Source organism: Macaca thibetana, chromosome 5, assembly GCF_024542745.1.
Source record: "Macaca thibetana thibetana isolate TM-01 chromosome 5, ASM2454274v1, whole genome shotgun sequence".
NCBI classification, from domain to species: Eukaryota; Metazoa; Chordata; class Mammalia; order Primates; family Cercopithecidae; genus Macaca; species Macaca thibetana.
In genome coordinates this window covers 99,707,341-99,720,818 of record NC_065582.1, presented here as the reverse complement: position 1 = coordinate 99,720,818, position 13,478 = coordinate 99,707,341, and the positions used below count along the sequence as shown (strand labels likewise).

Here is a 13,478-nt window from a genome sequence, read left to right as displayed (position 1 = left end):
ATTTTAATTAAAGAAAAATGTTCTTTCATTGAAAATACTTCCAATTCCACTGCAGATTCCTAGCAGAAGTGTGTCACGTGGAAAATCAACTGATTCTGCGCATCCATGGTTAAAAGAACGATTTCGATAGCAATGGGAACAACAATAACATCAACAAAACCCAGAATAAATTGTATCTACATTACATTTATTATGAAAAGTGAGATGCACAAAAATCATATTCTAAATTTTTTGAGGGTAAAACTAAGTCATTAGTTGAATTTCAGAATTTTAAGCATCCATTCAAAAATCAAATCCAAAATGAAGGTGTAAGTATATGCCATTCCAAAATCTTATTTCATCTTTGTATAAATTATAACATTCCTTCTTTTTTCTAGGAAATAAGTTTTATTAGTCAATATCTGGAGGATGAGAACTTTCTGAAATGATTTTATGACCTTTGTATATAGACATTATAAAAAACATAACTTTAGATTTTAATATTAATACATTCATAAATGGACTTTCCATTTTGAATATTTTTTCTTCAGTGATTTAATATTATACCATACTTTTGATCTTTCTTAGTTGAATATTTATACACATAAATGATTCTCATATTGAAAACTGTAATTTTTAAAGTATATTTTTTCTGGGTATTATTTAAATTAATACACATCTTCCAAAAACAATCAAATAAATTTATCTTTTAAGCAACCATACGTATGGACAAACATCAAGATTTCAGGTATGCTGCACTTACAAACATCTATACTTTTATTAGTTAAAAAACACTGCCACTCTAGTTGTAACTGTAGTGTTCTTGTATCTGGTTAATCTTTTATTTTTATTTAATATACAAAGATGGCACATTCATTCTCTAAAACATGAATATGTTTTTAAATGTGATTCTTAACTTTCTACTGAGAAGTGGTTGTTTGTACTTTGCCAAATGAAATTCTCTCTCAGGGGTGATTCTGGTATTTCCATTCATATTTTCTTTCTTTTTCTTTCTTTTTTTTTTGAGATGGAGTCTTGCCCTGTTGTCCAGGCTGGAGTGCAATGGCATGATCTTGGCTCACTGTAACCTCTGCCTCCCAGGTTCAAGTGATTTTCCCGCCTCAGCCTCCCAAGTAGCTGGGATCACAGGCACACACCACCATGCCCAGCTAACTTTTGTATTTTTAGTAGAGACGGGGTTTTGCCATGTTGACCAGGCTGGTCTTGAACTCCTGACCTCAGGTGATCCGCCCACCTTGGCCTCCCAAAGTGCTGGGATTGCAGGCGTGAGCCACTGCGCCCAGCCTCCATGCGTATTTTCAATCTGATACCCAGCCAACGTAATTTTTAGTGTCAAGGATTCAAGGTCAAATTGTGTTAGGTTTTAAGAACCAGGTCAGAATTTTTGATCCCTAATCGAGCACTTCCTTTCAGAAGAAATGAGATAAATTCGAACAATATCAATTAACTGGTTGGAATTGTGATAAGCTAACAAATCTTGTCCAGAGTTGACACTTGCCAGCTAATGATTCTAACATTGTTACCTAGTCCACACAGTATCACCTGTTACTGATAATACTAATTTTTTATTTGAGTCCGTCTTAAGGAACTCAAGACATGAGGCAATTTAAGTGCCCTGGAACCCCACCCATGGGTTCATTGCTCATATCCTATTATCTCACCAACATCATCTGCAATTTTTCTCCATTTAAATCTTTGACTTCTCTTCGGTGTTGGTAATCATAGTGCATAGTTTTGCTGAGCTCAAGAGAAGAATGCCTGTGATCATATTCACTTCGAGTGATTATACGTGCTTGAAATCTAGGGATCCATTTCCAAAAAATGTAGGGTTTTTATTGGTTTGTGCAAATCAACACATTGATACATGTCCAAAAGGAGTCTCCAAAACATAATTGGTTTTCATCACTGTTTACCATTTCCAGATATAAAATTAGGTGCTTAAAGAACAGCATTAATTCTCTGTAGCTACTCAGTTACCAGTCTGTGCTTCAGAGGCTGGACTTTTCTAAGCACAAAATCTGCTACCAGGGAGTAACACCATTAAATGGGGGGCATCTGATCCAATAATAATATTTGCAAAACAGAGCAGTCATGGAAATATGTAGCTTTCAATTAGTGGTTTTAATTTGTGATTTATTTGAATATACTAGTATAAATAAAATGTATTATGTGTGCATATATATGTGGATAAGCTATTTACATTTTTATGTGTAGAAAATGAAAATATATATTGATTAGCCCTTTTGAGGCTTTTGAACAACTGTTTCATCTTCCTTCTTTCCTGCAACTGCTTTGAGGATTTAGATAATTCATACAAGGTATGTACACAATCACACCCATAGTATGTACATCCTAGTCACACACTTAACACAGAGAGGATGTGTGAGGAATGTAAATTATCCCAGTGGTCAAAGAACTGACCTTACCTGTGACTAATGGCATGGTTAATTAGCCCTGGCATATTTAATAATATGCCAATGTACTGATTACTATATTCAGCCTTTGTGATAATTATGTTACCTACTCAAGGAGACAATTAAAAAAAAAAAAAACAGATCAAACAGCCCTTTCTGACCTTCAAAAATAAAAGGACAAATTCTGTTACTGAATACATGTGCACACTTTTGTTGGCTTTATTCACGTATTTACATGTGCCTGCCTGAATACAGAAATTGGCCTTTAAATGGGATAGGACAAGTTACTTTTTTCTACACATAAAAATAGAAAACTGATCACTCAGACTGTAAAACTCACAGAATGTATTGACATACCATGACCAGCTACAGTATTATGCACGACATATTGTTCACACATTAGTAAAGCAGAGATACACACATTTAGAAATTTAGTAATTGCTAGTATATATTTTTCTTGTTTTCAGGCTGTGTTGACCTTTTTCAACCTTAATAAAAGGAATCTCCAGGGGCCCTTAAAACAAGAATTAGTCTCCCCTCTCCTCTAGGGATTGGGGAGTATGACTATAATACTGCAATCTCTGGATATACCAGCATCATTTTAAGACATGATGGAAAACATTAGGAAAAATAAGTTACTTAAAGATGTGATCTAAAACAAATGTTAAGGAATCTAAACTAAAATCATTAACGATGCCATTAACATGAGTAAGCCCTTTCTACTCATTTTATATAGTTTGCTCTACACACAGCCTTTACATGTTATTAAAAGTAATGATATGAATCAGAAAAGAATTAACTGTTCAAGAGTTTTTCTAAAGAAAGACAATTTTTAAAGCAACAAAGAACAATACTAGCAGCGATGTCAAAAAGCAAGCTATAATTTTCGCCCCAGAAATAAATGAACGACATCTCCATAGTTAAGAGATAAAGTTGTTAGCATTTCTCTCCCATTTAATTCTTTCTAACATCATTAAATCACTGGGGTATCTCATTATAATTATTACCATGCAGGTTGATCATCAGTATCTTTTTCTAAAGTGTAAAATTTTTTATTCCTACTATTTTGCAGCCAATTAATTTTGAGCTTGAATCCAGAAAGATACTTGATGAAGAGTTAGCATTTAGAAGTGCCCATCTGGAGCATCATTTTCTGTAAGGCATCATTTGAAGCCTCTTTGGATACAAGTACTCATGTTTTAGTGATTTTACATCTGGGAGCCCATTTTTTCACAGCTAAAGCTGGTAATCCCCTGGGCAGAGTTAATTGAATTGCTTTCTACATGCTAGTGTCCAGAAAGAGTAATTACCATAAGTTTAAAGTCTCCATTTCAACAAAACTTCTGGTTGCAGCTGTCTTGAGTTTTAAGCCAGCAAGACTTTGAGTGGCTCCTCTTCACTCTGGGCTCGCATAAAAACATAGATGCCAACTGTATCCTTACTAATGATCATTAGTGCTGTACCTCTTTATGAAGCTTCTAAACAAGTTTTTCCAGGAAGAAAGCAGAAACTATGCCTTTGCTTATTTTATCCTGTGGGTTACAGTCAGTCTTCATAAAGCAAACCATCATTATATAATGGTGTGCCCCTAATAGATGCATTTGCTGGTATAACTGCCTCTTTTTGGCACATTATTGCTTGACTTTAATTTCATATTCAACAGTCTTTATTCTCATTATTAGTATCTGAGATATTTGTGTCTTTAAAAAAAACTTGTAAATAACATCTTGTTGCACCATTCTGGCCACTACAAGTCATTTCACCAAGGTCCATGGTTATTTGAATGATGTTTATAATTATCATCACTTTTACTTGCCTAACAGCCAAACGTAATGTTTCAGGATTGTTTGTTGCTGCTTTCTACACATATATACAGATGTACTGGATTTACTTTGAGAGAGGTTATTTAGTTGTGGCAAGTGAGTAGTTTAGCTGGTGACTGTTCGCAGTTAAAAGTAGCTGTAATGACCTCTGGCAGATGTCACTGATCACTTGGGAGACAGAATTTTTCCACTTCAATCCATCTTCATTTATGTCCTTGGACATTGCAAACCCAGCTTATTTGATTTCTGCAGCCAAGGAGAATTGTTTTCTTTCCAAGAGTAGGATAAAGTTCATGGAAATCTGTTTCAGTATTTACAAGACTATTTTTTCCCATTTGCAAAAATGTCTCAAGTTTTGTAGACATCCTTAAGCCCATGTATCTGGACAGATGACATTTGCAATTGCTCAGCCAGTTGAAGAATTTCATTAAGAAGGATATTGTTACAAGGATGGACAGGAGATTCAGCATATCCCCTGTTATTTGCCAGGTGGCAGCAGCTGACCCGAATTTGGAGAGAATCAACCAAAAAGGGCCACGCACAACATCAAGAAGCATTGCTAACAGAAAACAAAATGCTCAGATACATATGTACAATAACAAACACTGAAGAGGATGTTTGACTTCTGATTTCACCATGTAGACAAAAACAGTGTGGGAATACGGTAGTCGACTCACTCATCCAAGATACTGCTGAGTTCACTGTTCTATCACAAAGGGAAATTCACAGGCCTCATTTCTCAAACACCACTTAGAACAAAGCAGGAGAGAGTAAACAGCATCATCTCCATGGCAGCATTACAGATAATTAGTAAATCAGGCAGGGAGAGGGCTACACAAGGCTACAAGTGCCCAGTTTTCAATAAAAACACATACACATATATGCAAACCTTATCCTAATGTATTGTTTTTCTTTATACTGATTCATAAAAGTAGACAAGGGATGTGGTGAATTATGTGTTACTAGGAGTAGACAAAATTTTAAACACTTGGCACAATATGTAGGAGGAAGAGAAGACACACATTTCTCACATTTTGGCAGCAAAACAGTAACAAAGTGGATGCAGAAAAGGCCAAACAATTTATATTAACAGCACACTTGCACATATCCTCTGTAAACACATTTTAAAGTAACATCTTACTCTGTTCTTGGTATGCTATATATAGGGATTCCCAGAATGACAGGCATTCCCAGAAATGAGAGGAAAAACATTAGTATAAGCTAGGAACAGTGAAACCTCAATACGCTATAATACAAACAAACGCTATTTTCCTCTTCTGCTTTCTACTTTAAGACAGTAAGCTCCTATTATGAATTTGGTTCTGAAATCCAGCCTCTAAGGTATATGTTACACATGCATATTTAGTTCAATTTATTTCAATTTTTATGTTTAACTGTATAACACGGTGAACACTGGTAATCAAAACAGTATCAGAGAATTCTCAAGATTAAAAAAATCATCAAAGATCAAATTACATTCAATATAGATGAACTTATCAAGGCAGGAAACATACTAACACATTTTATAAATATTTCATTTCAGACGTGAACAAAAAGGTTTCTGGTTAACCTTGACTTATCAATCTGTTCAACTTTTGCCAGTGACCCAAAGCACAAAGGTTAATCAATATTTTACTCTATGTAAAGTAGTTGGTCTGTGGCATTCGAAATCAATCATCCAGAAATACATAATTAGAAAAGCATTCAAGATAAACAAATGACAGCTAAAGCTGCCACATTTTTCTCATGGTCATAAAAATAGAACAATCAATCTTTAAATTAAAAATTTTAGTATTCACTTGTTAAGTGGCAGAGCATCTTAATATTTTAAATGTTGAATTGTCTTCCAGACATGGAGTTCTAACTCATCTTTTTACTACTGGTTTAAGGAATATTTTCTATTTCTTGATTCAATAAAATATTTTCTCCATATATTTCACAACAGAATGCATGAAAAAGAACCAAATCATATCTAAGAGAAATGAAGGGTAAAACCAGACAACTTTCAACCCAATGTGTGTCATGCAGGTAAAGTAAGGAAAAAACTGAGCAAGTTCAAAGAGTCTGCCACGAAAACTGTTTTGCAACTTCATCTGTTGAATGAACCTTAGGTTTTACAAATAAGGTATACTAAATGCCTAATGCTATGTCCTAGATTGAAGTGAAGGAAAATTCTCAAATAAGGTTTTATTGTGAGAGTAACTTAGGGGAGGTATCACAATATAAAAATGCTGCTGTCTTGAGTAGGTCCCTATCTTATTTATCCATCTGAATATATATTTCTGTTATTGTCCTTAAAAACTGTTAGTTCCATAGGACTTAATGAGCAACAAAACAAACAATATTTTTGTAATATTTTGTGACAATCTCTTGAGTGTTGTACAAGTGAATAATTTGGTTCCAGCACCAAAGAAAACCAGTTAAACTTAGCACATTAAACAAATTTTCTTAAAGTTTTGAGAGGCATAACCACAATAGCAAAGCTAGCAATTTTAATGTATTTAATGTGAGACAAATGCCTACAACTCTCTCAGGCCTCTGCTTCATTTAACTGTTTACAAATCATGTGGTTACTCTAAAGTCATGAAAATAAATATTATTACCAGATGCGAAATTCCTTATTCTCGCCTATTTTAATGCAGGGACAGCCTGTTCTAGCCACTTCACAGCAGAGGATTACCTGGGGCCACCCATCTGGAGTAGGCACTGTTGACAGCTGCTACTGTGTACACAGGCTGTACTCTGTGTATACACAGCATGTATGCCCATGTGGAAGGGAGAAGCCAGCTAGCGAGAACTAGCAGAGAGATTATGTCCTGGCAGAGGCATCTGAGACAGAAGTGACACGAACACAACTACAAATGGGTATTTAAGGCCCAAAGAGAGAGTTTTAGGCTGAATCTCTAATCATTAATAGTAATTTGCTTGGTAATTTGATGGAAATTTCGCATTACATAGTATTGTTAATAGACACCAATGGGTAAGAAACTGAAAAATGTGCCTTATTAAAAAATTCCTTCTAATTTCCAAATATAACAACTGTAACAGCTCTCAGGCTCTGAGGAATACTGGTCCACGTATGCAAGCTTTGTCTACAGTTAAACTGCTTCAGAATAAATCAAAGGCTTTTTAGGTTGTGCCGAGTATAGGTTGTGCTGTTAAAGTTCAGGAATGATTTTTTTCCTGCATATGTTCAGAATGTGCAAAACAGAATTAAAGTGAAAAAAGCCAGAACAGATACCGTGAATTGACTGTACCCACGGGACACATGAGTCTCTAGAGAGAATACCTATGGTTAGATACTCTTTTCTAGCTCATTCCGAGGAATGAGTTCAAAGAGGGCAACCAGTGCCCCTCCAGCATCTAAGTCTGGTTTTCTAAATGCAAAATGGAGACCAGCACTCCCCCAACAATGTCTGCAGAAGGGAAGCCTTCCCAGGGCCGTTGTTCATTTTTCCTTTCCACACTACTCCAGTTCTCAAGCCAATGCTGCTCATCCAGGCCAGTGCCTTGGAGGACACGCATGTGTCTTGGGACACGCATCTCTTTTGGAGACACGGCAGGGCCAAGGTCCCAGGAAGTATAATCCACCCAAATCACAAGCCATGTTTTCGTAAAGGCCTCTTCTTTCATTGGGTTTGAAGGATATTATGGATATTTCTCTTAAAATCAGTAAGTTTGCAGAAGTTACCCTTTTACTCCAGAGTATACACTTAAGCAATTAGATGATAGTAGTCTATGTACAAAAATTGTAAAGAAGCTCACATTCTAATTTGGTGTTGATCACATTTGTTACTGGAAGTTACTGAACCCAATTAAAAAAAAATCACAAATTGCATCCTGTTTACAGGAGTCTAAATTAAACATTGTTTTTGTTACTTATGAGGCTTTTATCATCACAGAAAAAGCAGTGTTTGGTAATCTGCTATTTATAGTTCCTTACCAGAACCTTAGCATTCTCAGTAGAATGGAGAACACCTGCACAATATCAATTTAGTATTATCCCTAATTTGATGACGCTTTTTAAGAATTCAGTCCCATGTACTTCCTCTAGGGTAAGAAAATATGAATATGTCTGGTCAGAATCACAGAGAGGCGCCTTGCCCCTTCAGTGCAAGAAAATGTGTCTATATAAATCCATGTTTAATGTAGGCAGTTTTCATAGTCAAAAGCTTAGCTAATGTTCCTAATATAACTTTCTTATATTTATTAACAGCTATAAGAAGGTTTATAAAAAGAGTTGTCTGCAGATGTTTACAAACATCAATTCAGATTTCATATTTTACACATTTAACTGCTTTTATTTAACGTTGTCTGGCCTAGGAATGAGTCAAATTTGTTCTCATTTTTTTTTCATTCTGGTTCTTATCACCTATTTAAAATTTGTGTGATTACAGCACTCTTACTGCAATAGGACTAGAAATTATAACAATGTTTTTGCCAATAGTGTTTTTGCTACTTTCAATATGAAGCAGGGATTTTAATGGGAATACTATTGTGTGCTAAACTGAGGCAGTAATACAAAATAATACATGTATAATGATATAATAATAATGCTATTTCTACGAACAACATCATATTTTTAAAAACCCAGTGAGTATTATTTTCAATTTATTAAGGTTGCAAACCTTCAGCGAAGCTTGTTTCTCTTCTCTTGTTCCTTCTTTCAAACTGAAATGACATTTTTGTTTATAGAGCTCCAGGTCAAAGGATCTAACAATTTTTAATAGCAATTTCCTATAGCGAATACTTGCTTTTTCTTCCTAGTCTTGCAGCAAAAAACTAAGCAAGCTTTGACATAGAGGGACACATGTGAATACCGTAAATTTATACACAAACTCCCATAAATACTCCCTTTCAATCTAACACAGAAGAAGGGGCAGGGCGGACGCAGCAGTTGGGGCGCCTGAAGTTCTGCAGCATGGACTGGAAGACACTGTGCTGCCTTCCTTTGAGCTTCTTATTTGAAGAAGAATCTGAGGAAATGGATCTCCGGGTCTGGCTATTTTGAGTTTTGACTAATTTCTCATGTTCCCTGATTTGTCTTTGTAAATGGTTCTGGATCGCAATTCCCAGGGACTCTGCGTCCAAGGACGCACCATACACTTCCCAGGTCATTCCCTGCTCATCCCACACGACGTCCCTGACACGCTTGGACTGTTTCAGCTGGAGCTTGGAGTCTGCACCGAGCTGCTTTTTCTTATCTCCCGGAGCGAGTCCTACCTGGGCAGCAGCTGCTGTCACATTTAACTTTTGCTCCTTGAGGAACTCGCTGACGCGGCTGGGCCTGCGTGGGCTGGCTTTGACCGAGCGAGATGGGGTCTTCTTGCCGGAACCTGGGCTGGAGTCACCCATGGGATCAGATGGCAGGCTCAGGCTGGTGGCTGTCTTGGTCTGTCTGCTTTCTTCTAAGGTGCTCTCCTGGTTCTTCCTAATTGGGGAGGGTGTAGGATTAGCAGCTGATTCTGTGCCTCCACTTTCTTGAGATTTAGGATTGAGCAGTAGGGTTTTGGTATCGGAGGTATCAGTGCCAGCAGACTCTTTTTCTTTTACTGCCTGAGGAGATGCAGGCTTCTTTTCCCTTGCATCTCCTTTATTAGTGGGATCCAAGCTCCCAGAATGGTCAGCTTTGCTGATAGAGCCACAAGAGTCAGATAGTTTGCAACCTGGGTCTGTTTTGTGGCCGTTTGTGGTTTTCTCTGCAAACTCAGATGGCCTGGTTTCAGATTTCCCCAATCCATAACTTGTTTCAGCTTGACTGCATGCACTGATAGAAATCTGGTCAATGGCGGTAGCTTTCAGGGAGCTAGAATTAGTACCTGCGAGCTTTTTAGCAGTTGATTCTTCCCCTGCTGGAGTCATTCCTGCTAACCTCCCATCTTCTTTACACAGATGCTGGGCATTACTGGAGGCCAAATTGATTGACGAGGTTTTAAGGACCCCACCTGGTAGGCTCACTAGTTTATTTTCCCTTTGGAAAGCGGTGGGCACAGCTGCAGCTGCCTGAATGTGCACCTGTGGCATGATGCCAGGGCACTGGCTGGACTCCTGGGGGGCTAGCGTGCCGTCAGAGAGCTCCAGTGTGTGGCTCCCACTGCTGTGGCAAATGACACGCAGCTGCTCTTGTTCGAAATGCTCAGGAGCAGGGCTTTCCTTCAGAAATGCAGTGAGGATACTGGGACTGGTGGAGACGGATCTGCTCTCCACACTCGCCACTGCCTGCACCTCCGCATCTTGCCAAGCCCTGCTGGGAACTTCCTTGATTTCACCTTCAGCTTGGCTGGTCATCGTACTGGCTTCTTTGAACCTTGACATCGGATGCTGTACTGGTAGCCGCACCTTCTCTGGACCTGGGGGACATGCTGAAGGTTCGCTAGTGAGAGGGGCTGGTTGAGGTGTCACAGAAGTTGTGCCCTGGGGGCCCGAGGCAGTGACAGAGGACTGCTTGTTCTCTGAACATCCAGGTTCTCTAGTTAGAGGTTTGCAGGACCTCATTTCAGAGTCACAGATGGCTCCCTGCCTTTCCCCTTCAGGTCCACCTACAGGAGAGGATGAGTGACTGACCACCCTGGCTGCTGTCACTGGAGTCTGCACTGTTCCCTGGATTGTTTCTGGGGAAGGAAACTCACAGGACACCTGATCTTTGCTGCTACTGAGGATGTCTCCCACAGGACAACTTGGTTTCTCAGGTTGCTCTCTATTTGAGGTTCTCTGTGATCTCCTCAGGGAATCTTCAGGTGCGGATGAGGTGATGGCATTGGGCTGATCACCTGGGATGGACTGGCGGGTGTACTGATTGGCAGGCATTGTCAATGGTGTGTGTATAAGATCCCTTCCTGCTGCAGAACTCGGGGCTGGCGCTGCGGGCTGGCTGCTCCCTGGCAGCTGGGAATTGCCGGGAGAGTTGAATGTGGCGGGTGCTTTCTCCACTTCATTGAAGACACCAGGAGAAGACATACCTGGCTGGGTGGTCTCATGCTCACAAGCCTGCATCAGGGCTTCGGCAGCTGCCCTGGGGCTGAGGTCTGGCTCTGCAGGGGCACCTGAAAAGCCATTGGCATTCTTACACAGGTGAGCTGGTCGATGCTGAGGTGAGGCAGCCTGTGGCTCTCCTAGATCCTCTTCTTTTCCGGAAGCTGCAATCAGGGAAGTTTTAGCTGATCTGAGAGGGTCAGGTACAGTCCCCATGGAATTTCTCGTCAGGAGCACTCCAGAGCTCTCTCTTGGGTAGTGTTCCCACTGGTAGGGAAGGGGGAGTGCAGTCAGAGCTCAGAGTGATGACACAGTCAGGGATGATTCCTCTGAAGAACCAGTCTGTGAATCAAGGAAACAGCATCATTAATACACTGCGTCGCTTAAGGATTGAAAAATAAACCAAACTGTCATTTTTATAAGAGCACATTAAAAACTTTTCTTCCTATATCTGTTGATATAAAAATAGGCCTTGTGGGGAGGGAGAAGAAAAAAATAAATAAAAATAGACGAGAAAAAGATTTTGAAAAAAATTATAATTACAAAAATGTTATTCGGATATATTAGTTTCTGCTTGCATCCCGCTAATGTCTAGCAAATAGGTTTTTCTTGTATCTACCAAAGTTTGCTAACTACCTCAAAAGTTACTGGTGTAATCTGATTTAGCAGATATCAGAAAATCCTGTAAAGCCACTCTAATTAAATCGTTAAGTAAGTATTGAAATAGGCATAAACAGATATGTGAAATAGGAAATCTAGGGACAGATCCAAATACAAATGGGGACTTAATCTATGACAAAAGACGCATTACAATTTGGTGGTGAAAGGCTGAGCTATTTCACAGAAGGAGCTGGCAAACTGTTTATTCATCTGGAAGAAAAGAAAAGTAGATCTTTATATTATACCAATTCCAAAAATAAATCCTAGGTGGATGCAGTGGATTAAAGGTTAAAATATAAAATAAATAAATAAACTCATATAAGAAAACCTAGGAATCATAAATGTAAACTAGAGACAGGTGAGCTAGGCTTTTTCTGAGAAGGTAGACACACTGTAGGAGAAAACATAAACATAGGTGACTAAATAATATTCAAAACCTGAATTTTATGGCATGACAAAAGATGCCATAAAAAATACAAGATGTTTGGGGGAAACAAAAAGTGTATAGCCCTAGAGGGCAGGCAAAAATACCTATAATATAGCAGGAGCTCTTTAACATTTACAAGGAGACCAAATAATCCATTGAAAAAATGGATAACAAATATAAGAACATAGTTTACAAGATACGAAATTTAAATAACCATCAAGCTTATGAAAAGACGATCAAATTCATCTGTAGTCAAATAATGCGAATAAAGTAACAATGCAATTTTACTTCACACAAGTTGCATCAGCAAAAACTTTAAAAAAAATAGACTTTTAATAGTAAGCCCTAGGGAGACCTAGCAAAAGGAAGTGTTTTTATTAATTGTAGGTGCAAATAAATATGTATTGTTACAGCTTTCTTATGGAGGCAGTTTAACTTTTAAAACTAAAAATACACATTTCCTTGACTCAATGATACCAACTCTATCAACAGAAATAAAAACACCAACATATATGAATATGGGGATGTTTCCTGAAGTACTATTTATAGAATAAAAACAGACTGGTCTTTATAAATAGGGAGAATGATAGGATAAGTCATGACATATTTCTACTACAGAGTATTAGGCAACCAGTAAAGTAAATATTCAGCTATAACTTTTCACATGGAAGAGATTTCCTCAAGGTATGACTGAATGAGAAAAACAAGGTCCAGAAAACGGCATATACATTCTCATTTTTGTAAAACAATGACCTAAAACACTGCATATGTGTGCACACAAACAGGCACACATGTGTTTGTGTATGATAACATAAATTCTAAAAACATTTGGAATGAGACATACTAGGTTTTATTAAATAGAGGGGGAGTGATAAGCTGGGGACAGAGAGGGGAGATGAAAGTACCCAAAGGTGGAGAAATGATGAATTTAAAAAATCTGAAATGATTTAGGGCATATGATTATGTAAAATGATATGTGTGTGTTTATGTATAAAGTTTTTTTCTTTTTTTGAGACAGAGTCTTGCTCTGTCACCTAGGCTGGAGTTCAGGGATGCAGTCATGGCTCACTGCAGCCTCGACCTCCCAGGCTCAAGCTATCTTCCCACCTCGGCCTCCCAAGTAGCTGGGACTACAGGTGAAAGCCACAATGCTCAACTAATTTTTAATTTTTTTGTAGAGAC

The 13,478-nt window shown here is 38.1% G+C and overlaps 1 protein-coding gene across 2 annotated transcripts in view; it reads right to left on the bottom strand.

The window, feature by feature from the left end:
* Positions 1-974: 974 nt before the first annotated feature.
* The window catches only part of GPRIN3 (GPRIN family member 3), a 69,654-nt gene continuing 57,150 nt past the window's right edge, over positions 975-13,478 (bottom strand). For both annotated transcript variants that reach the window (XM_050790443.1, XM_050790444.1), the window contains exon 2: positions 975-11,551. In XM_050790443.1, the coding sequence (XP_050646400.1) occupies positions 9,095-11,425 (2,331 nt within the window). In that variant the 5' untranslated portion in view covers positions 11,426-11,551 and the 3' untranslated portion in view covers positions 975-9,094. The remainder of the gene's footprint in view (positions 11,552-13,478) is intronic.